The 25,766-nt window shown below is 40.0% G+C and overlaps 1 protein-coding gene across 3 annotated transcripts in view; it reads left to right on the forward strand.

The window, feature by feature from the left end:
* Nucleotides 1-23,778, forward strand: part of NCKAP5 (NCK associated protein 5) — a 634,612-nt gene extending 610,834 nt beyond the window's left edge. For all 3 annotated transcript variants that reach the window (XM_050915979.1, XM_050915978.1, XM_050915977.1), the window contains one exon: nucleotides 22,990-23,778. In XM_050915979.1, coding sequence (XP_050771936.1) covers nucleotides 22,990-23,271 — 282 coding nt within the window. In that variant the 3' untranslated portion in view covers nucleotides 23,272-23,778. The remainder of the gene's footprint in view (nucleotides 1-22,989) is intronic.
* The last annotated feature ends 1,988 nt before the right edge of the window (nucleotides 23,779-25,766 follow it).

The raw sequence follows: 25,766 nt of genomic DNA on the forward strand, positions 1-25,766 counted from the left end.
TGTTTGAGAATGAAGAAACATTAAATTAGAAATAAATCAGAAGCGCTCTAAACATCAACAAATTCCACATCTCACATGTTTCATAGGGTGAGTTCCCATTTCAATATCCCTCCTATGCTACTGAGTCTTTTATCCCTAATCAGATCCAGAAACCATTTAAGATATGTTTAAGAACACTTTACTAGATGCCCAAAGGCCACAATTGAGGAAGAAAGACATATTGGTTTAAAAAAATGTGGTTTAGAGGGGAAGTGAAGACAGCTATAAAACAATAATATAAAATAAATAGAAGAAAGGGGAAGTTGATTGTAATGAGTATAAGTCAGAAGGTAGAAATTGTAGAAAAGTGATAAGGGAAGGAAAGGGAAGAAGAAGAAATTATGGTCAGCAGAATTAAGGACTATAGGAAAGAGGCTTTTTAAGTGTATTAACAATTACACTGGTCCACTACTAGATTGAAATGGTAGAATTATCTATAATAATGCAGAAAAAGCAGACGTTTTGAATACTATATTTGGGAAAAACAGATAATGTAATCATATCATTTGATAACACTCTTTCCATTCCAGTAGTATATCAGGGGAATGTTAAACAGCAGCTACTAAAGTTAAACATTTTGAAATCAGCAGCTCTATATAATCTTACATCCAAGATGTAAGAGCTGGCTGAGAGCTTACTGGACCTTAGTGTTGATTTTCAATAAGTCTTAGAGCATAGGGGAAGTTCCAGAAGGCTGGAAGAAAGCAAATGTTGTGCCAATATTTTAAAAGGGTAAATTCAATTACATGGGTACTTACAAGCCTGTCAGCCTATCCTTGATCATGGATAAAATAATGAAGCACCTGATATGGTACTTGATTTATAAAGAATTAAAGGAAGATAATATAATTAAGGCAAATCAGCATGTTTATGGGAAAAGATCCTATCAAGCTAACTTAATATCTTTTTTTGAGATTACAAATTAGGTTGATAAAGATAATAGTTGTGATAAGGTGTTTGACTTAGTACTAGGTGACATTTTGATTAAAAACTAGAAAGATATAAAATTAACGTTGCACACATGAAATGGAGTAAAAACTGATAGGTCTCAACATTTAATTGTAAATGGGGAATCATCACTAAATGGGTATATTTCTAGTGTGGGCTCTCATTCATCAGTTCTTGGCGTTATGCCATTTAACATTTTTATTCATGAGCTGGAAGAAAACATAAAATGATAAAGATGACAGATGACCCAAAAATTGGGAGAGTGGTAAATAATTAAGAGGACAGGTCACTGATACAGAGCAATATGGACCTCTTGGTAAGCAGGGCACAAGCAAACAATATGTGTTTTAATATAGGCAAATGTAGTCAAAGAATGTAGTCCATAATTATAGGATGGGGGACTCTGTCCTGGAAGCAGCGACTCTGAAAAAGATTTGGGAGTTATGCTCTATAATCAGCTGAACATGAGCTCACAGTGAGATGCTGTGACTAAAAGAGCTAATGTGATCTTTCAGTATATAAATGGGAATCTTAAATCGAGTGAAGAAGTCATTTTACTTTTGTATTTGACACCGCTGGAATACTGTGTCCAGTTCTGGTGTCAACAATTTGAAGAGGATGTTGAAAAATTGGAGAGGGTTCAGAGAAGAGCCATAAGAATGATTAAAGGATTATAAAACATGCCGTATAGTAATGGACTCGACAAGCTCAATCTGTTTATCTTAACAAAGAAAAGTAAAAAGATGACTTGATTACAGTCTTGTGTATACCTAAATGGGTAATAACTATTTAATAACAGGCTCTTCTGCCTAGCTGAAAAAGGTGTACTATGATCCAATGGCGGGAAGTTGAAATCAGATAAAATCAGAATGTAAATTAGGTGTGAATTTTTAAGGATCTGGAGAAAGGGGTAAACAGTGAAGTGACAAAGTTTGCAGATGATACTAAACTACTTAAGATAGTTAAGACCAAAGCAGATTGTGAAGAACTTCAAAAAGATCTCACAAAACTAAGTGATTGGGCAACAAAATGGGAAATGAAATTTAATGTGGATAAATGTAAAGTAATGCACATTGGAAAAAGTAACCCCAACTATACATACAATATGATGGGGGCTAATTTAGCTAGTCAGGAAACGAGTCAGGAAAAAGATCTTGGCATCATCATGGATAGTTCTCTTAAGATGTCCACGCAGTGCGCAGAGGCAGTCAAAAAAGCAAACAGGGTGTTAGGAATCATTAAAAAGGGGATAGAGAATAAGACTGATAATATATTATTATCCTTATATAAATCCATGGTACGCCCACATCTTGAATACTGTGTACAGATGTGGTCTCCTCACCTCAAAAAAGATACTCTAGCACTAGAAAAGTTCAGAAAAGAGTAACTAAAATGATTAGGGGTTTGGAGAGTGTCCCATTTGAGGAAAGATTAAAGAGGCTAGGTCTCTTCAGCTTGGAAAAGAGAAGACTAAGGGGAGATATGATAGAGGTATATAAAATCATGAGTGATGTTGAGAAAGTGGATAAGGAAAAGTTATTTACTTATTCCCATAATGCAGGAACTAGGGGGTCACCAAATGAAATTAATAGGCAGCAGGTTTAAAACAAATAAAAGGAAGTTCTTCTTCATGCAGCGCACAGTCAACTTGTGGAACTCCTTACCTGAGGAGGTTGTGAAGGCTAGGACTATAACAGTGTTTAAAAGAGAACTGGATAAATTCATGGTGGTGAAGTCCATAAATGGCTATTAGCCAGGATGGGTAAAGAATGGTGTCCCTAGCCTCTGTTCATCAGAGGATGGAGATGGATGGCAGGAGAGAGATCACTTGATCATTGCCTGGTAGGTTCACTCCTTCTGGGGCACCTGGCATTGGCCACTGTCGGTAGACAGATACTGGACTAGATGGACCTTTGGTCTGACCCGGTACGGCCGTTCTTATGTTCTTAACCATAATTAACCATTGGAATAATTTGCCATCATGATCCAGATAGATAGAAAGGTACAGCAACAAAAACAAAAATCCATCACCAAACAAGCTTTTTCTCCAAGGCTTAATTAAGATTTTAGACGGGATCAGTTATAATAAAAAGAAACAAAAGATTTTTTACAAACATAGGGTCCAACAGAAAAAAAACTGTAGCTGCAACCTAGTTCTCTAGCAGCTAGTGTAGAGTTCTGTGTCCAGAGGCTTTCAGAGGTAATCCTGTAATCCTCCACAGCAGTGGCAGCCATGATGGAGGCCGTAGTGTGGACAGAACTCTGGCGTTTTCACGAGAGTGTCACCGGTTTGACTGGCCCTCCATGCTATATAAATGTTCTCTTTATTTTATATTTGCTCCAATGTACCTGTCCCCATGTAAGGTTGGAGTGGTAGGTGACGTGTTACTTTGAGCAAACCAAATGTTTTTCATCCAAGGATTGCTAGATTGCTCTGAAACAGTTGAGGAGTTGGTGAGGGGTAATAGGTGGTTTGGATTATGTGAAGGGGGTGTGACCAGCAGACAGAGAGGTGTCTCCCTGCTTAGTTGTGGAGAGTGAAATAACAGAGCAAGGTTTGACAACTGAGAACTTAATTTCTATGTTAACTGAGAGAAGAGGCAGAGGAAATGACAGGCTCTGTCTAAATTAGGAAAACTGGAACCTATGGTTTTCCACAGGTGGAGACCGTGATATAGATGGGATTCAAATCCTACTCAGAGTAAATCTCCAAATGATTCACATCACCACAGCTGGAATGTGCTTTACCCATTAGGGTGAGATTGTTTGCTGTGCCTGGGCCCTGCCTAAATTATGGCCATTTCTTTGGGCTGCCCTGAGCTTCAGCACTGTCTGCTGTGGTCCCGCCCAGGGCACAGTCCTCCTGTTGGGGCTTGCAAGAGGATCCTTGGGGGAACCCTCAGAGCTGTCTCCTCAACTTCTGCACTTGGGGAATTTTACCCAGTCCATATAAGAGGCTTTTGGAGTCCTTTACACCACTCCAGCCCTTGCACATGGCATAAAAGGACTGGAGTGGGGCTGAGGATGTCACCCTTCTTTTTTCTACTCCCTTTGATATCTCTTCATAGATGTGTTCCTAAATAAGAATTGTCTTTGTTGCCATGTTGACGGAAGGGTAAAGGACAGGAAATGGGAGTGTAGAAGGGTAGGAGGAAGGTCTAACAAAAGAATTCAGGTGGCGGAGTGTTTATGGGAAGGCTGAAGACAAGTGGGATGTAGGTGTGTGTAAGAGGACCTAGAACTTGACAGGGTTGGCTGAACGGTTGAAAAATATCCTGGGCCAGATACTCCTCTCATTTTACATCCATTTTACACTTCTGTAGTATATGGATTTCAGTAGTTACTCCTGTCCTATGCTGGTGTAATGGAGAGGAAACTCAGGCCTTTTCTTTCCTGTAAGCTGCATTCTGCACTGAGCAATGTTTTGCTCCATAAGGTGCCCCATTGATTTCAATGGGACTACTCACTGAGCTCTTAGCCTTTCCTCTCTGTAAGGGTGAAAGAATCTGGCCCTTTTCGACTAAGGAAAACTTACCCACTGGAGCAGAGGCGTTCCCTATTTTGTCTAATGCAGCCCAGACCTCCACTAGTCTTAATTTACATTGTTTGCCCACCTGAGGAGCATTTTTAAAAACTATTTGAATCACACAACCATGGTACTTTTGCTGTATACAAGTTATATAACTGTATCTTGCATTGGTCCAAATATAAAATGTCTTGGCACTCATATCATTTTGGAGTCCTTAGAGATGCAGCACATGTCTGTTAGTGATAGTAAATGTTTATTTCCCTATATAACTGAAGAATATTTAAGAATTAAATAGATTCCATGATGAGTAGGCATAAGCAGATAGATCCTTGAGTCAACAGATAGCTAGAACCAAGAGCATACACTGAATAAAAATATAATTTGCTAGCAGATTCCCTTAATTGGAGAACATTCTAAGCCATTTGTCAAAAAACTTGACAGATGTAGTCATTGCTATTTGCACGGTGGCTCAAAGTGCAATAATGTTTCTGCCATTTGTCATTTTACACTCTTCAATCTTGCAACTTTGGAAATGAAGCTTTGGGTTTTATTTCCCTTTGCTTTCATACTGTTGCCATGAATTGGAATATTATAATCTAATACAATAATCCAACATGGAATTCAGTAGACAGTAACAGCAACAAATGACAAATATTATTAGGAAGTTTGTAAGATAGTGTAATTGTTATAATGGTGGAAATGTTATTAGTAATAAAAGAAACAGATAAAAATAAATTGAATACAATAAACACTGAGTTGACTCAATTCACGATAAGAGAAGTAGGAGCAGAGAGATGTTCTAAAGAGCTCTTTGTTATGTGAGTCTGGAAAATATTTTGACTCAAAAGGAGCATGTGATTAGCAAAGTTAAATGAGATGAATAATAGGACAGCATTTTTGCGAATTGTTTTTCTAGCTGAAATTTGCCTCCACCATCTATAACAGTGATATGCTTTGCATAAAAGCAGTTGAATATTATGGAGGGGCAGGAAATGACTGATATTTTAATATCAGAGTTATGTTCTCAGCATGATGCATGAGAAATAAGTTTCGTAGCTCGCATTAGTAGGAGCTATGCACTGCATACAAAATGCACTGCCAAGCCGTTTCTTCTTTTAGTAGGGCCCTGTAGCCTGCTTCTTTCTTTTCCTTTTTATATGTAGACAGGAAGAAATGCTCCATCATCATTTTTTTTAAAGAGGACAGAAAGTTCTTTCTAATATCTTTTTTAAATTACATGTTAAAATCTTTTTGAAGCCTGTTTTTTATCTTACAGTCTGCTCCAGTCCAGCCATTTATTAAGTCTGCTGTGTTTCACTGCCCAAAAGTTTCAAATTTTATTTAAAGGAAAAGTCATCTGCTAGGTTTTTGCAACCTGACAAAAAGACTGATGATGTCCTGCGGGTGGAGGTAGGAGAAAATGCCACTATGAGTACACTGGTTTTAATTAGGGAATTGGAAGTAAGGATTTTTTGTGAACCCATCCTCTTAATTTTTGATTGGCACAGGCCCCAAAATAAAATATTGTCTTCTAACAATTTTTTTAAGACCTTGGCATTTGGTTTTCAGTCTCCCATGCAGCACTCAGCTGAGCTCCAGGTGAATTACTCCATTCTTTGCTTGATCATTAATAGAGGTTGCTAAAACTTCTCGACATTATAAAATGCCTATAGCCTCAAGGATTTTTTTAACTCCTCTAATGTTATTCTCAGTAAACAAAAAACCAGGTGGTTATTTGAAGAATTATTTGAATAATTGTTATGCATTTAAAAGTGATCCCTCTGATAGCCTGTTAAACATGAACTCGTCTTGTCTGTAAAATTAAATACACTTACTAGGCACACTGTAAAACAGGGCCTCAAATGATTTCACTGGATGTCAAATAAAACACAAGTGGTGGCAATGAGGAAATTAAATATGAATACATTATATTGCAGAGTATTTTAAAATTAAAATGTTAACCATGCATTAATAGTACATGACTTTTTATGGCAGGAGTGTTTAAACTTCACTGAGACACTGTATCTACAGCAAAGTTAGCCGGTGTGGCGGTTGGAAAGGGGGAGGTTACACATGCACAAAGCTACAAAATAGGTATGAAATGCAAGACACTGATGAGTAGAACCAAATAAGCATAATGTACTTTGTTCATGGTCATTTTTGCAAGAGTTATTTTACACTGCAAAGCCTAACGGTAGTGTCCTGTTCATGGGCCAGTTTTTTCAATCTTGGATTCTTAATGTTAGGCACCTAAGCTCATGTTTAGGAATTTAAACAAGTATCATGATTTTCAGAAGTGCTGAAAGCTTGCAGCTTTTAGTGACATCCGAGAGAGTTCTACATATTCAGCTCCTCTGAAAATCCTTTTGTTTATGTGCCCAAAAATGGATTTATGTGCTTACTTGTTTAACCTATAATTTAACCTATAATGTCTAACTCTTGTACTGGGGTAGCGTGAGTGACATCACAGAAGCCTCAGAAGCCATTTTTCTATAGTTTCCCCAAAAGGAAGGCTAAATACTGTGTTTTTGAATGAGAATCTATGATTCAACACAAAAGGTTGTGTCATAATAAAACTCCCATTAATTTGAAGCTAATTTTTATTGCATTTTCCATTACCATTATAACACTGGCAACCAGCAAAGGCCAGAACCAGATCTGTCATTTACAGGCTTTTTTTATATTAAATTTCCTCTCTTTTTTTTTCATGACACTGAAAACCTGCCGCTAAAGACTCCAGTGTTACCAATCGAGTACTCCTATAAATGTTAGGTACAAAAGGGACTCTGTACTGTGCCAGCATATGCTGGGTTTTAGTAGCACAATAGTGAAACAGAAGGAACACTGGGGCAGGGTAGTAAGTCAAAGAGCAGCAGTAACCATCCAAAATAGCTGAGTAACATGGAAGACGATGTTCTGTTCCAGCTATCTGATAAGGACTGAAACTCTGTTAGTTAATGATTACTTCTATCGTCTGAGGCAGGGCTGCTGGTGACGTTGGTGTCTAGTTAGGAAGAAACTTAAAATATGAAGGCATAACTTATAGTCTGCTGTATTGCTCCATGGTGAAAATTATGCTCCTTCTTCTGTGAGGCAGAAGCGGAGCAGAATTGGTGCTTTGGTGGAGCCATGCAGTGGCTCACACCTCAGCTCTGTAGGGCTTTTGTGTCCCTGTGCAAGCTGTGTAGAGAGCAGATCCACATGTCTTCCAACACTGTCTTCAGATTGGGGTGCCGTAAGGCAGGCTGGGGAAAATACTGCAGACTCAGGCAGGGCTACAGTAGTGATCCTGGAATGGCTTCCCAGCCCGTGTGGAAAAGGGTAAAGGAATCTGAGTTGTGTGCCAAATTGGAGGACTTGGATCAGTTACTGGATAACCAACAGCCGTATATGCTCAGGGACAGTAACTGGCCCCACAGACCCCCAGTACATAATGTGTGTGTAGAAAATGTCCAAACCTTTACACTGGGCAGACCAATAAGATTAAAATGTGGACAACTCCAAATGATATATCAGAGTCTGGCTTATGGTTGCTGGTGACATCAGCGTTTGCTAACCTGAGTTAAGTCAACTTTTGTGAAGCAGTCAAGAGTGTAAAAAAAAACCATTTCAAACTTTATTTTGAAGGACTCTCAAGCATTGGGAACTGGTCATGTTCTGTTTGTTGCAGCAGATGGCATCCCATTTGGTGTTTTTTAGCTTTTGTTTGCAGCTCAAAATTTTGTTTCTAGGGGAGTTGGATAAATTAACCTATTTATATCTCTAACCGACCAAGGGCCTGATCCAGAGTTCACCAAAGTCAATGGAAACTATGCCATTAGCTTCAATAGACTTTGGATCAGATTATAGGTCTGCTATTCCAACATAGCATTTCAGGATCTCTTCTAGTGAGGAATACAGTCCAGTCCTTAACATCTGTATAGGGAATTTCCTGACTGAAGGAGAAAAATTGTCTAATATTTTCTATATGGGCTAGTAATTAAAGCACAGCACTGTGGAATCAGGAGAGTAGGATTTTACTCTCAGTTCTGCTGCTGGCTTTTCGGGTGACATATTGAACAAATCACTTAATCTCTTGCTACCTCACTTTACCCATCAGTAAAGCTAAGGATAAAAATAATATCTGCCTGGTGTAATTGGGGTTTAATTCATGAATGTTTATGGAGTGCTTTGAGGTGCTCAGAGAAAAGTTGCTATAACAGTGCTAAGTATATTATTATTATTATTATTATTAGTTAATTTTATGGTAGCATCCACAGAGCCCTACATACTTCAGTGGGGCTTCATGCCAGCTCGGGAGTCCTGCTGCATTGATCTCATTGCAGTGTCTGTGCACTGGGGCAATTTTAATTAAATCCTCATAACCATTTGACTGGTTCAAAACATGGAACATGTTAATATTTTAAAGATTTACTTAGGCTCCAATATATATTAAACATGGATTTGTTTTGTTTTTCAACAAAACTTTTCAAACTGTTAATTTCCTAATATAACTTAATTACTGCTTTTTATTATTTCCCAATAGGTTTGTTGTTGTGCATCATCTGGCACATTATCTGATCACTCAAAACAAATTGCATAGGCTACAGTATGTGTGCACATATTCCAGTTGCATTTTAGTCCTCCTAGTGGCCTTTTATAATAACAGTAATGTAACCTTTATTTTATTTACTGGAATATGAGGCATATAACACATTTCAGAACAGTTTACAAAATTAATAATGTGGTAACATTTCTATAAAACATAAGCCAAGACAAAACATCTTAAACATATTTCTCCTATATGTTCACTGCAGTGTCAGGCCACCCCACCAATTACACATCACTAAATACACACACTATGAGTTGCATCATTCTGTCACTGGAGAAAACCCACAGAGAGGACAAGAAACTTCACAAGGTTCCCCTCAGTGAGTGTGTCACATACAACATCTAACAGCTGTATTAGCTATGGTAGCTTTCTAGCTATGTAATCTGCAGTCCACTTCTGGGTGCCAACATCCTCTGCTTATTCCTACTTATGTTTCTCTGTGATGATTCTCTACAGCAGGGGATGAAGGGGGTGTCCTCTGCCATTTGGTTTTGTGTCTGACATGACTCGCCTATTTCCTGCATGTCTCTTCTTGTCTCTGTCATTTCCTTGTGGAGTAAGCCGGATAAGTCACAAATCCCAGGACTGGATCCTAGAGTTGTCTGGCAAATATTAGATTACTCTATGATCTATATTTGTGTCCACCCAGATGTATTTTAGGCCACAGACTACACTACTCAGTCTAATTTTACCTTGTTATGAGCCTAACCAGCGCCACCACAAATACACGGCATTTTTCTACTGGACTGATATGTGCAAGGAGTCCAGAAACACATTGCTTCTCTTCTGCACCATACATAAAGTATGCCTTAGCATCCAGACATGTGCTAGATACTGTACAGATTAAATAGAGACATGCTCCCTGACTCAAGCATTTTGCATTCTAATATTGGAGATGATACTGTGAGGGAGAGCAGCTAATGAGAGCAGGGATTGGGGAAGGAACCACAAGGGTTATGGTGACGTAGTTACAGTGCATGCACACCTGAACGGTTCCTCTCAAGTAAAACTTGGTTTTGTCTGTTTAGATCAAATCATCTCTTGTAGAGGGCCTGGAAGAAATGATTGTTTAGGGGAGATTGTAATGAGTAGAAGATAATGATTTGGTGGACCAGGTTTGGAAAGGTTTTTGTTGCGTGAGAAAAGGCATGGAGATGATATTGAGAAAAGGAAATCAAGGGGGCATCAGGAGAGGCATTACTGACATTCCATTGATTTCAGCAGCATATCAATGGGACATAACACAGGAGAAACGGCAGTGTGAGTCCAGGGCATGTCAAAGTTGTATCAGAAAATCATTAAAGCAACAATGATTTATAGATAAGGCTGAAATGCGGCTCCTGCCAGGAACTCTCCTTCCTTGACTGGTCTCTGATGTTTCCAGTGTGCCTAGGAAAACATCAGAATGGTTCCCCATACGCCTTTTCTGGAGCTCCCCTCTTTGCCAGTTTGTGACTGATCGGTGGGTTGTTACCCTCCTCTTTCGTAACTTCTTGTGCCATACCCGACCACAGTGGCAGGGTTTCTGATTGTTGCTCTCTACTCTTTCTCCCTCAACACATTCTTTATCCTCCCTCTACCCCCAATTATTTCTCTTTTTTTTTTAATTTTTGTCTCAAAGGATTTTTTTTCTTTTTCCATTCCTCTCACCTGATTGATCCCTATGCGCCTTTCCTCATTCTTCATCAAGTTACATAGTTCTCATTCTACTTCTGGTGGGAGGTGTCCAGAATGAGGCTGGGACACATGCTTTTGCAGCTGAGCTCTCTAGTATTGTGAGTGCAAAAACAAACCTTGGGTAAGTGATCTACAGTACCACTAGACACTTAAGCTGCTTCTGTGGCAATGGCATTCAGGGTTACTGCAGGTGCAGGGAGGGAAGATGGGTTCCAAGGAGCTCCCCGCAGCATGTTTACAGTGCCAAGTCAGAGTGGGTGCAGTTTCCCACACCCTCCCAGACTTGTCTGGGACCACTAATGGCGCCCAGGCCCAAGATGAGAAACACACACTTATGGCAAATTTCAATCTTAACCATGAATTTCTTGATATTTAAATTATGAATTTTCTTGGCTTGATTTTTGTCATCAGTGTCATAATTCTATCTGAAGAAGTGGGTATTCACCCACGAAAGCTCATGCTCCAAAACGTCTGTTAGTCTATAAGGTGCCACAGGATTCCTTGCTGATAATTCTTAGTGTAAATTTTGGTGAGTGACTTAATAATACATTGTTTTACTTAACTAATTCAGATAGAGATTAATATGATCATTGCCTGAGTATAAAGTCTTTTTCAATAGGAGGGTTGTGGGTTTTTTGTTTGCTTCCGATAGAAAAACAAGTTATTTTATTATTCAAACTGGACTTACTTCATGCTGTTTTCAATAAGATATTTAATAAATATGTAAATTCAAAAATTAATTTACTGCATACATTTGGCAGTGTGACTTTTGAACTGACAAAAGTTTGATGGATTGTAAAATTATCCCCTAAAAATCATCACACATAGTAAACAGAATTTATCAACCTGTGGTAATTTTACAGCTTTTTCTTCATCTTGTCTTCTGTTAGGATCTCACTTAAAATTGATTATAATGCAGTGTATTTCTAGAGCCATAATTCATTCACAGATTAATTAGATTTTAGGTTAATATCCCATCATAGTATGGGACACGAGCCAGCAGAGTATTTTCCAGTTGTTACAGAGCTGCAGTAGAGAAACCTTGATTATTGTTCCCATGTGGCTTAAACCACCAAGACTAATCACTAATCAAATTCAAACCACATAAAATGGAACATCCTTCATAACATTTATTTTCTAGCTGGTTTATACTATGAGCTCTTTATTGACACAACCAGCTAGACTGAAATATACTTTTAAAATTTCAGGAGTAATTTCTTCCTTTACTTGAATCTGGTTTTTTTTTTTCCAGCCCTGATTGTTCTGGTTTTTCTGTGTGTGCCTCTGTGGCTTCTGCCTCTCCCTTCCCACAAATTTTCTGGGCTATAGGACAAGTAAACTGGTTGCAGGGAATTAAAAAAAGTGTATGTGAAATATACTTATACAGGGTTTGACTGCTGATGGATGAAGCATAGGTTTCAATGTGGACAGAGCGATTCCTGGTTTTTTTTGTTCCAGTCATCTGAAGAAGTGGGTTTTTTACCCACAAAACCTTATGCCCAAATAAATCTGTTAGTCTTTAAGGTGCCACCGGACTCCTTGTTGTTTTTGTGGATACAGACTAACATGGCTAACCCCCGATATTTGACTTCCTTATTTACTTTCTACTCACCAGTCATGATTTTATAGACCTCTAACATATCCCCCCTTGGTTGTTCTTTTCCAAGCTGAAAATCCTAGTCTTATTAATCTCTCCTCAGTGTTGCCTTTCCATTGCACAGATCAGGACAAGTTATAAATAGAGTGCATATGCTGGGTGGGGGAAGGGATATACCTCCATTGAGGTTTTTGTGGGGGGCAAGTGTAGCCAGTTGGGGGAGATATGGGAGCCTGGCCAATGGAACTATGAATATGCAAATTCTCCAGATAAACACTTTTCCTGTACATTGTAACTTTAAGATCTGAGATGGAGGGGAAGTGAGGAGATTCTTGCTCCTATGACCAACCCCTACAAAAAGCCTCTTAATTTTGGCTTGGTAGTGTTTACTGGCAAATCCTGCTTCCACAAGTGCAGGTGTGAAGGGCCTGCTGGCAGTGAAACCAGTGTAATTTTGTTGCTCAGGAAAGGTAGGATTTTTTAGGGGAGCCATGCTGTATATGTATACTGCCTGTATGACATGGAGTCTCATTATGCAGAGGCTTCCTGTTTAGCAGTACACAAGAGGGTGTTTGGAAATGAAGTAGGGTGAACTGGTGGATATGGGCAGATCGTGTGTTCCCTCCCCCAGTCCCCTTACACAGAGCATGCAAGGGCCATAGAGGCTGTCCTTAGGGTTGTCAGGTGTCTGGTTTTCAGACGGAACACCCAGTCGAAAAGGGACCCTGGCAGCTCTGGTCAGCACTGCTGACTGGGCTGTTAAAAGTCCTGTTGGTGGTACTGGCAGGCTCCATCCGAAGTTCCTGGGAAGTGGCCGGCATGTCCCTCTTGCTCCTAAGTGGAGGCATGGCCAGGGGGGGCTCCGGGTGCTGCCTCCGCCCCAAGCACTGGCTCCATAATTCCCACTGGCCAGGAACTGCAGCCAATGGGAGCTGCGGGGTCAGTTCCTGTGGGCATGCAGAGCCCCCTGACTGTGCCTCCACCAAGGAGCCAGAGAGACATGTGGCCACTTCCTGGAAGCCGCCTGAGGTAAGTGCCACCCAGAGCCTGAACCCCCTCCTGCAACCCAATCCCCTGCCCCAGCCCTGAGCCCCCTCTAGGAGCTCACACCCTCTCCTACACCCCAACCTCCTACCCCAGCCCTGAGCCCCCTCCTGCACCCAAACTCTCTCCCAGAGCACATCCCGAACCCCTTCCCTCCAAGCGCATGCCTGGGGTGGCAAGCCGTAGGGGGCACTCTGCCGGTCACCGCTAGGGCGGCAGGCAGGCTGCCTTCGGCGGCTTGCCTGTGGAGGGTCCACTGGTCCTGCGGCTTCGGTGGACCTCCCGCAGGCATGCCTGCGGAGGGTCCGCTGGTCCCGCGGCTTCGGTGGACCTCCCTTAGGCACACCTGCAGAAGGTCCGCCGAAGCCGCGGGACCAATGGACCCTCTGTGCTTGGGGCGGCAAAATGTCTAGAACCGCCCCTGCCACACCTTGAACTCTTCATTTCTGGTCTCACCCTGGAGCCTGCACCCCCCATCCCCAATCCCTTGCCCTGAGCCCCCTCATCTGAACCCCTCATCCCAGCTGGGAGCACCCTCCTGCACCCCAACCCCCTCATCTCCAGCTCCACCCCAGACACTGCACCTCCAGCTGGAGACCTCACCCCTCCCACACCCCAACCCCTGCCCCAGCCCGGTTAAAGTGAGTGAGGGTGGGGAAAAGCGAGCAATGGAGGGAGGGAGGCAGGATGGAGTGAGCAGGGGCAGCCTCAGGGCTGGGGGCTGGGGCAATAGTATTCAGTTTTCTGCAATTAGAAAGTTGGCAACCCTAAGCTATTCCAGCAATTTAAATGGAGTATCTCCTGTGAATGATTTCTACAGCCACGTGAGGAAGGGTGCTCTCTTTCTTCCCTCTACCAATCTCCCAACATAGTCAAGCTATTTGTGCTGGACACTGGGGTGGGGATGTCCCCCCAAGTGTATAAACACCTGCTGCTTTTCATAGCAGGTAGAGGAGGACTTTATCTGCACAATCTCTTCATTGTGATGACTGCTACTGATGCTGCTCCTTGAAAACTGCTATTTCTACCTCTGCTGCTTCTGCCTTTTCCCCATTGGGTCAGGTGGTGCACTCTGGATGTTCACAGGCTACCATGAAGAGAATCTAGTTCAGATGCCCAAAAGGGAGGATTACTAGAGCAGAAAATCATTACCTACCACCAGTTACTCTCCACTATGGAGTCTTGAAGGAAACATTGTGCAATGGAATCCCATTTTCCATCAGTACCCTGGGTTACTAATACTGAGACAATAAAGGATTCAGACATAACTGGAAAGTGAGGGGAGAAATTTCTTTGTAATTACCAAAATAAATAGAAAGCCAAGGTTGGAACATGAAGACAGGCAAGTGTGTGACTAATGCTTATGAAAAATCATTTGAGAACAGTTCAGCCTTATGAAACGATGACTCCTCTCATGGTGAGAGTCATTAAAGATTATATGTCATATGTGCCTGATCCTGCTACCATTGGATTCCATGGGAGTTTTGCCATTGGTATCTATGTAGCAGGATAAGGCCCCCTAAGAGCCATATTGTGAATTATCTTGTTAAAATAACTTGGTTGTTTGAACTAGTTTTTACAGTTTCATTCCTCATTCAGTTCTAACCAAAGTCCTAGTTTTAAAAAGAAAACAATTTTAACAAACACTAATTTTGGATTAAATGCTAGGATATCCCCATTTTATTCCTTCCCTGTTTAAACTACCAAACAAACAATCAGGCTTTCATGGCATATGCACCTCTACAGAACAGAGCCCTGGATATTTAAATACTGTACACTGAATAAAAAACTGATTAAGAAGGTAAAGGGTAAAAACATTTAGCTTAAGTGTGCAGGGTTTTCACTAAAATGGTGTTCAATGGGTTATCATTGGCAATGTAAGGCTAACGCTAATTCTGTTTAGAAGCAGTGTTGAACTTTATATGGTTTTGTAAAGTAAGATAACTGTCAGCAACTTAGTTTGGCCTTTCAGTCTGAAATGTTTTACTGTATTTTTTCCCTTTACTGGAAAATCAGAATAATTTTATTACTTAACTCTCTCCAGAGTAATAGTAAATTGATTTCTGAAATGCAAAGTTTATCCTGTGTGTCTCGCATTAATTGTCACTCTCTCAAATGCTAAAATCTAAAGTTTCAGCCTCCTTGTCCACCATAAATATTTGTTCTTTAATTCTAGTGATGAGTCTGTGATTGAAGTTAGCATCACAATTATCTACTGGATTTCCTCCATGAGAAGCAGAATTGGTGACAGTTTGTGACCTTGCTTACTCTCTGGAGAAAGCAGCAGTGTTTAGCTTTTTTAACTTCTCTGGTCACAGCTGTCTGAGTACCTGGTTGTTGTTATGTTGTTGCTACCATCTTTTTCTGCTAAATTCCACTCAAATTATTCTCTCCTCGACCACTGTCAAACACACTTTGTTCATGTAATTCCTGCATTCAATAGCCATCATAGAATTGGAAGGGACCTCGAGAGGTCATCTTGTCCAGTCCCGTGCACTCATGGCAGGACTACGTATTATCTAAACCATTCCTGAAAGGTGTTTGTCTAACTTGCTCTTAAAAATCTCCAATGATGGAGATTCCATAACCTCCCTAGGCAGTTTATTCCAGTGCTTAACTACCCTGACAGTTAGGAAGTTTCTCTTAATATCCAACCTAAACCCCCCTTGCTGCAATTTAATACCATTGCTTATTGTACTATCCTCAGAGGTTAAGGAGAACACTATTTCTCCCTCCTCCCTGTAACAGTCTTTTATGAACTTGAAAACATTATCATGTCCCCCTCACAGTCGTCATATGGTGTCATGGGAAAACAGACATCCTTGTAATACTTTGGCACACCCAGTTTCTTACCTGATCAGGAACATTTCAGAATCTGAAAATCTTGGGTACTAAAAATAGGCAAAACTTTGAGGTGAGAACGAAGGGTTGGGAATATCTAATCTAGTTTCTATGTAAACAGTCTGCTGTATCACCAAAGGGATAATATTGCTTGCTAAACTGAGAGGGTAGTACTAGTATGTAATTATTGCTGTTTTAATGCCTGCATTTCTAGGTGCAACATCTTACAGGGCACAGTATTCCTTTTGAGTAACTGAATCCACTTAATCCCTTCTTAAAAGCAGATATATATCTAGCCGTATTATGAACATTGTGTTCTTAGACACATAAAGCTCTATTCACTAGGCAGGCTTTTACCTTCCACATCATACAAGAATTCAAACCACCGATAATACAGCTCTCAGCTCCACAGCAAGCTATTTATTCATCAATAGCCATTTTGTCCAGGTCTGTAGGTGTGAGCCATGCAGAGCTCATGCTAATGAGCTTTATTTCCCCTTAGGTAATTTATTTACAATTTAGAAGGGCCAAAACTATTCTCCTTGTCACAAAAAATTAAATATTTATGCAGAACATTACTCCCCTATCCTAGAAATGGCATGCAAGTTTCTGGTTCTGTTGACAGTATCATCAAGCTACACATAATACCATATGTAGATTACTTTCACCTAAGTGTATATTGTTTTCTCATAAAATGATGAACAGATCAATAATTTCACAGATACTCCATATCAATGCAATTTTTCCTTGAGTCAGGGAATAGAGGGCTTCTTTATTATTTATCTTGAAAGTCTGATGGGGTTCCTTTGAGAAGGTCAGTGTCTGCTACAGGAAAATAATCATGGGATTTCTGTTCAAGCAGGAAAAAGAAAAATGATTCATTATTTCAAAAATTATTTTACCATCAGTCTAGAAAATAGATGAAAGCTTCTGACAATATATAAGGGAGAACAAGGCTTAACTTATTATTTAAGGTTACACTTTAAAGAGAAAAAAGTTCAAACATTACATTTTTAGCTCTGCTGTAATATAACAGAGGTCATGCAGTTACAACTTTCACCTTTGTAGTTTCCTGGATGTGATTGTACTACTATTTTCACCATAGAGCTTTACCTGGCCACCTAATGTTCTCATCCATTTGTCTAAATGAGATCTGGAGACTGTTCACTTTCTATTGAGAAACTACCACTGCATTCTGTCCCTGTCTGTCTAATGGAAAACTACTGTACCTCAGCTCAAAGCTAAACTGAACCTTTTCATACCACACCTGGCTATCCAACAGAAAATGCTATGGCCCTGAACCTGATCTCACTTACAACGGTGTTACAGCAGTGTGACTCCATTGATGTCAGTGGAGTTACTCCTGATTTACACCAGTGTAACTTTGATAGAATCCAGCCCTGTGTCCTCAAAACACGTTTTTTATAAGATATTGCATAGATATTAAAGGTGTCCTACCGAGCATGCAATATGGTAGTTTGTAATAAATACAAACTATGTGCATCTGTGTCTTTTACTGCTTAATCCTATTGTATAATAAATGCAAAGCAGTTATTGTAACAACTACGGGACATCTAGATTGATAAAACTCTGAATTTAAAATGATAAACAGTTACAGTCTGTGAGATCAATATGACCTTGGATACACACAGGCAAAGTAACTTATGGAATTAAAAAATGTAAAAAGCTAGAAAATTGTTTTGCCTTGTGGTGTAGTTTTAAATAATAATTTTAAAAAATCAAAAGCAAGCATACTTGATATCTCCTATTAGGGATTAGATCTGAAATGAAAGACCTTCAGTTATACAATTAAGTATTGATTTTGTTGATCTATATTTAATTCTCATAGCAATTTAGTTGTTTTTACTCAGGAGTGTTTTGCAGCTATACTTCACTTGGAGCAATGTTCCTTTTACTTTTGGGGTAATCTAAAAACTAAATTGCTCAGTGCATGAAAGATAAAAGTAAGGTTTATTTTATTCTAGTGTGTAACTGACTCTGAGCCCCTTAAACTACTGTTTAACTAAACTTGGAAGGATGCAAAATGCATTTACACTACAGTATTTTCCTTGCTAATTTGGGTGTCAGATGTACCTTACAGGCTCAGTCTGGCTAGGAAGCAGTACCTCACTACATTCAATGGTAGCTCCACCAGTATATGGTAGGAGTGGCCATGCGGCCACATTCCTTAAGGGGGTGCAGCATGACTGCTCAGCAGCCATAGCTTTGCCGTCACCCCACCCTTCCCTGTCCCAGTTTGCTAGCCCAAGTCCTGGTGCTGTTTAGGTTAGCACTAGGCTTGCAGTTGTAGCTTGTCCCTGAGCATATCGGGCACAAGGAGAAGAGGCTCCTTGCACCACTGCCCAGCCGTAATCTGGCCTTATGACTTTTTTCATTAGAAAGTGCATCATAAATTCTTTGTTAGTAAAACAGAAATATTCAATGTATATGTCCAATACTTAAATGTGCATGTAGGTTAGTTTTGCTTTCTTAATTTGTTGCACTAAGGTGTTTTATTACATTAGTTTTGGGTCTTAGCTAAACCCATTAGAATGTAACCGAAATGAAAAAGTATTCTGATTCATGACTGCAGTGTATCTCCATGTAAACTCATAGACTTTAAGGTCAGAAGGGAGCATCACTGTCATCTAATCAGACCTCCTGCACGTTGCAGGCCCCAGAACCTCACCCACCCACTGCTGTAATAGACCCCTAACCTCTGGCTGAGTTACTGAAGTCCTCAATCATGATTTATAGGCTTCTAGTTACAGAAAATTCACCATTTACACTAGTTAAAATCCGCAAGTGATCCATGCCCCATGCTGCAGAGGAGCAATGTAAATTGCAATCAATGTAAATTGATTCCTAATTAATGTGTGTAGTATCTGGATTAGATTCTCTCCTCCTCCTCCTCCTCCGGCAACTGTACACCACTCTCGGGGTGGCTGGCTGAGGATTCCTGTGGACATGAGGAGCTCTCAGCTGATGTAAAGTGGAAAAGCCAGCTCCTGTGGCAGTTGCCCCTCTTTCAAACCTACACACACTAATATGGGGTGTCCTGGGGTGGGGTACAGCATGCCTGCACAACACCAATTCACAATTGTATTATGGACCCATTGAGCTCATAGCCAGTTGGCATGAATTAGAGGAGTCTTGAGCCTTGATGCTGCAAAGGTACCATAAGAATCAAGAAGGCTTCAGTTGCTTCCTGATGACACCTTTTGTATGGACTGTGTCTTGGCTCAGGACATCATCTGTGCCTGTAGCTACTGAATTTTCATCTGGGTGAATTTAATGCTTGTGAAAAGGTGCTGGGTTGATCACCTTGGAGGGTAGACCAGTCCATCTACCTTAGAACAGGTATGGTGTGGTCAGCAGCAGTTCTCCCCACTGAACCTGCCCTGTGCCTTGGCCCTCAACAGGGAATCATGTTTTAAGTGAGAATGCAGTTCAATTTCTATTTTCGTTTCTCTACTCATATGCCAATTGTGGTGATAGGAATGCTTGTTCCCTGACAGTTAGGTTAACCACTGACTAATTTCACATAGTCAGTTAGACATGTTTCTGATAGTACTGACTTTCAGTCACTATTGACCTGGACCAGATTTGATTTGAACTAATGAGCTACAGGTTCTGTTGGAGCCTGACGCACGATGGTTGACTGCTTGGGGTTGGCAATACGGAACACTGTTCAAAGGAGAAAGAAACCCCGAAAAGGGAGGCATTATATATTAGACAAAGTGGAAACAGTGCATCAGCATCAGCCGAAAGGAAAGGTAAAAATATACTTTGCATATCAGCCCAACTCTAGCAGTAAATCACACATCTTTGCTCATACAGTATTGTAGTAATGTGTTAGAGAAAAGAAAACCGAGTCCATTTTCTTTTATCAGATGAAACCATTGACCTTGGCATTAATGCATATATAAAAAGGCAATCATATATCATAAAATATCTTTAACTTATTCCTGAAAACAAATGCCTTTGCCTCCGTTTCAGTAATAAACGTTAAGTGAGAGAATGATAACCTTCCATTCTTTTTGATCACGTGTTCCAACTATCAGGAACACATGAAACATCTTTTCCACCCTTTCAGCCCATCCAGAATTTTTGTTGTTATTTTAACTGTGTACAATAGACTTTCAGAAATAGCCCTGTGCAGTCAGTCCATACATATATTCTAGCTCTTGCTAGCAAATAAAGGATGACATCCCCCATTAAAACTAATGGGAGTTTTGCCATTTACATAATAGATCCAGGATTTCATGCAAAACCTCATGTTTATCCATCCATGTCTATGCCCAAACATCCCCATTTAATTTATCCAAAGCAACGCTGAAAGTTGGAAAACAAAAACAAAAAAAAAAAGGCCATGTAACTCAATTTAGAAATCAATAGTTCATATAATAAAATATTTAAGATTTAGCTAGTCTGTAGTACAAAAGGCACTATGTAAGTGTTTTAAAAGTGGTATGCATACGGATCATTTCATTCAGCCTATACTGGAATATGGCATCTGTTCTGTGTCAGTAACACTATATAGCATTGTTTAAGGGAAGGAAAGAACTTTGAAAACTGAAATTACAGGGAATTTTCAGTGGGTGGACTGTCCACTGTAACTTCCAACATTTGAATTTGTCTGGAATACTGGGGATTACATCCCTCCTCTTTCAGAAAGTACTGTGAGATTAGTGGTAAGGACCACAGTTTTGTGTCTCATCCAAAAAAATGGCACTTACAGTAATACAGTTCCCCCTTGAAATATGTCAGGGCATGCGTTCACTATTGGACCAAAAAGAAGAGTCCCACCTACTATGTTACCAACATTACTGCTAATGACAGGTTTCAGCGTAGCAGCCGTGTTAGTCTGTATCTGCAAAAAGAACAGGAGTACTTGTGGCACCTTAGAGACATGCATCCGACAAAGTGGTTATTCACCCACGAAAGCTATGCTCCAATACGTCTGTTAGTCTATAAGGTGCCACAGGACTCTTTGCTGCTCTTAGAGACTAGCAAATTTATTTCAGCATAAGCTTTCGTGAGCTACAGCTCACTTCTTCGGATGCATAGAATGGAACACACGGACAGGAGATATTTATACATACAGAGAACATGAAAAGGTGGAAGTCCTGTTGGTATGCATACTTCCACCTTTTCATGTGCTCTGTATGTATAAATATCGCCCGTCTGTGTGTTCCATTCTATGCATCCGAAGAAGTGAGCTGTAGCTCACAAAAACGCATGCTGAAATAAATTTGTTAGTCTCTAAGATGCCACAAGTACTCCTGTTCTTATTACTGCTAATGTCATTTAAAGTTTTCTGAAAGATCTCATCCAAGTTCTAACGTGGGCAGCCACATTAAGCCTGTAAGATCTGACAAATTCATAATCTAAGCTGGCATGGCTTCGTGCCTCCCCCCCCCCCCGCCATGAAAAATAAGTACCCTCCTCCATCTAATCTGTCTTCCCATTGCCCAAGATCTCTAGGGTTAAATAAAAATGGCAGGAAAAAAGCCTGATGTATTTTTTTAACCTTCATATTTTCTACCAACCCTGATGACCAGTTAAAATTGTGTGTTTAATCACCCAGGATCTCCTCGTTCTGGTTTCGCCGTACTCTTGGGTGAGCCTAAACTGTCCATCTCAACCAAGTAACACTGTTTGTTCTTGGATTGCCAATAGTATATTGATCCAGTCATTGCTGCCTAATACTATTACTGAAAATGAGAAATGACCCTAACTGGGAGAGCACACCTCATTTAAAAAACTTTGCCCACTAGGTCTCCAAGAGTCCCATCAGATGTGGAATGTTATTTTTTGATAATATTATCTGTAACATGAGTTGATAACATAAGATAAAGAAAGACTGTATGTGAAAGACAGGTCATTTGTATTGAACTTCTCCCTAAACAGCTGATAAACTAGTCTTGAAAAGATCTTTGAAAATACCTGTAGCCAACAAAGAGATGCAATTACACTTGTATAATACTACTGTGATTTTTTTTAATATAATGTGCTAATACATTGTCCAGTGTTTCATTTGGTGCAGTTTCATCAGAATTACAACGCTTCCCAAAGTAGATCTAGCCAATATCTGATTGATTCTGGTATGTGGGGATTGGATCAGTTCAGTGTAATTTCCTCTCTTGTTGCTTTCATTTCTATTAGGGAGGCTTTTGGTTCATGGAAATCGATAGCCTTACACATGCAAAATGTTAGGTTATTTTTTAGTAAGTTTCATTTGTGTCTGTATCATACAGAAAATATATTTCCCCCCTCGGAATATCTGCATTGCATGTTAGTTATTTGGCAGGCTCCAAACTCAAATAATAGACAAATATTCACTTACTCTTACGATAAATAAATAAATAAATTGTGATGAGGGAAAATGTAAATTACTATGAAGAGGCTGAAGATATTTTACACATACAAATTCCAGAATCTGCCACTTTAAATGTAAATTGGACTTAACTGTTTTGCAAATTGAGTCCTATTTGTCTCAGCAGAATCATTAAACCCCCAAATGGGTTTATTTAATGTGATTTAACCCAAAAATGGACTTTATTATTCCATTTAATTATACCGGAGGATTTAGGTACAAGCCTCTAACAATCTATTCCCTTAACACTGTGAATGTTGGACAAACAAATAATTGACTGTGTACATAGGATAGCTTTATTTTTGTAAGAAATATGTTTCTAATATTTTCCTTACTTATTACAGAAATTGAAACAAGCTGAAAAAACAAGGGAAGATTCTGAGAATAGATTATCTAAAATTTCCCTGGAGTCTCTCAATAAATTTAACAGCAATAATGTCATTTTATTAGAAAAAGAGAAGAATTGTCTGAACAAGGTTGAAGGACAAAAGGAAGAAAATGGAAAGAATGAAGAAGCTTCTTTAAATAGCTCTGATAGGCATGGTGTGGACAATTTAGAAACCTTGAGTGATTCTTTATATGATAGCTTCTCATCCTGTGCCAGCCAAGGCTCTAATGATGTATAAAGACACTTTCCAGTGGGCTGTGAATGGAGCACTTAGGGAACTGAGGGGAAAAAAAGAAAAGGACAGCTGCTGAAAAACTTTATCCTAAATTGTTGGATTCACAGAAGGGTATTTCCTGACTTATTTTCATGACACAGCAATAAGGAAAGATAAGACTGCATTTATTGTGATACATGAGACTGAAAACTGAACACAAAAGCTGTTATACAAAAATGTCTTAATTTTGCACTTTTATGAGTACTTGTACAGAAGCTGTAAATTTTTTTGAAAAACTATATTTGTAGAAAAAAAAGCAATAAATATTAAATGGTGCCATGCTCCTGAAATGAGAGATTACTAACTTTTAAAAGTTGATGTTAATATTAACAAGCAAAGTTAGTGGATTTTTTTAAAGAAAGATTTATAATTGTTCTAGTCTTAAAACTGTATGTAAAAACACTGCTTTAAAATAAACTTGAGCCTGTCAAATTGTCTGTAATAAACTTTCTTGGACCACATTTTACAATATACACTTTGTATTTTTTTTTTTTATTTTAGTGCAATTTCACATAAGATTCTCTATGGATATGTGCATTTTAGTTGGTATAATTCCTTAACATGTATCTGTTGATACTTCAAGAGGGTTCTGATGTTTGAGACAGTATGAGAATGGTTGGAATCAAATACCCAGATCCTACCTCTACTTGTGCATCTGAGCAGCCCCACTGAGTTCATAAAGAATGAAGTTCCTCATGTGCATAAGTGTTTGGAAGATCAGGGTCAAAGTGATTTGCCATTTGACTTCAATGGGAGTTTTGCCTGAGTAAAGGATTGCAGGATCAGGACTTTACTCTAACTGCAGTATTTACTTTTATAGTTTACCTATTTCTCTTTCCTCTGTAACCATTTAATACAAATTTCTGAATGTGGTATGTTGATTTTTCCCCCCCAGACCACCTTAATTTTAACTCCATTTAGGAATCCTGGAAAACTGAAATAAAATCCATATTTGTGATATAAACTTTTGTAAAACTAAAAAAAAATGTTTTTGGTGCTAACAACTCTTAATTCAACATATCTTTTTCCTATAAATACTTTATATGTAAGGGGAAGTCTATTTGAAAGGTTATGTGTATTTTTTCTAGTTGTGAAGTATTTATAACTGCTTTTGTACAGCAATCTCTCTTAAACTAGGTATATTTGGGATATTTCTAGACTCTATTGTTTCTTTAGCAAATATCTGTTAATCTTTATGATATTGTACGATCAGTGTTATTTTGTTAAAATACACTGTGCAATTTGTTACGTTTTAATTTTGTTATTTTAAGTAATAATGTCAGATTTAAACTTGTGTTGTCTTTTTGAAACTTATTTCTAAATAAAGTTCGTATCACAGTTATAGGAATGGTTCAAGATATATATTTTCCCAGGGACAAGCAGTCCATGTTGGGGTTAATTTGTTTAATGAGCTGGATTCACGAATTAATTGTCTAAGACAATATCATTGCTTCAAGCAAATCCAAAGCAATGGGAAGCAAATAAAATATCGTAGAAATATTGTGAATAAAATAACCAATTCTATGATACCGTATGCATGCAAAACATTGTGCAAACCATTTCCCTTCTCTAATCAACTAGCCCTGGCTGCTCCAGAAATGTGCAGGTGGAATTCAATCATTCAAATGAATTCTCGACATGGCAACTAAAAAGTAATTTAAACTTAATTCAAACCTCTCTGCTTGCAGACAAGACTGTGACTGATCAAAGGGAAGCATGTGGGTTGCAGAAGGATGAGGCTGGGGAAGGAGGCATGATGCAAAGCGCAAGTTGTAACGGGCTGCACAATGAAAACCATCATTTTACTTCAGCTAGTTCTTCACCTCACAAATGAAGCTCGCTGAGGATTGTAGAAAGGAAAGGCCCCGCCACGGGGGTGAGGGTGGCCCCAGTAGCTGCCATATTATGCCAGGTGAGAGCTTGGAGGGGACAGCCCCTGAATCGCTCCTCGCTGCGGCCCATGTGGCGGCACTGCCCGGCCCCGGCCCCGGCCCCGGCTCCGCCTGGCTGGCGGCTGAGCTGCGAAGGCGCCTTATGGCTTTCCAGGCAGTCAACGCGCACCCACCATGGCCTGGGAGCGCTGGCTCCTGAGCAGACCGGGCACGGGGCACCAGGCGCGCTCAGCCGGCAGGAGCCGCCCCGGGGCAGGGGCAGGGGCGGGCACGCTCCGCAGCGCTGGGAACTACCGCACGCGGGCGCCGCGCAGGGTCCCAGCTCCGCTAGCCAGCAAGGAGCCCGCCCGCTCGCTCCCACCTGGCCGAGGCCTCCCGCACGTTCTCGAGGGGCACGCGGCTGTGCCCGCCCCTCCGGCCATTCGAGAGGGGTGTGAGGGAGAGAGTAACCCGGACCAAACCCGGGGGGGGGGAATTACCCTGCAAGGCAGAGCAGAGCGGACCCTTCCTTCCACACCCCGGTGGATGGGTTATTGTCCAATTCCTCGCCCCCCCAACACACACACA

The sequence above is a fragment of the Gopherus flavomarginatus genome, chromosome 10 (assembly GCF_025201925.1).
Source record: "Gopherus flavomarginatus isolate rGopFla2 chromosome 10, rGopFla2.mat.asm, whole genome shotgun sequence".
NCBI classification, from domain to species: domain Eukaryota; kingdom Metazoa; phylum Chordata; order Testudines; family Testudinidae; genus Gopherus; species Gopherus flavomarginatus.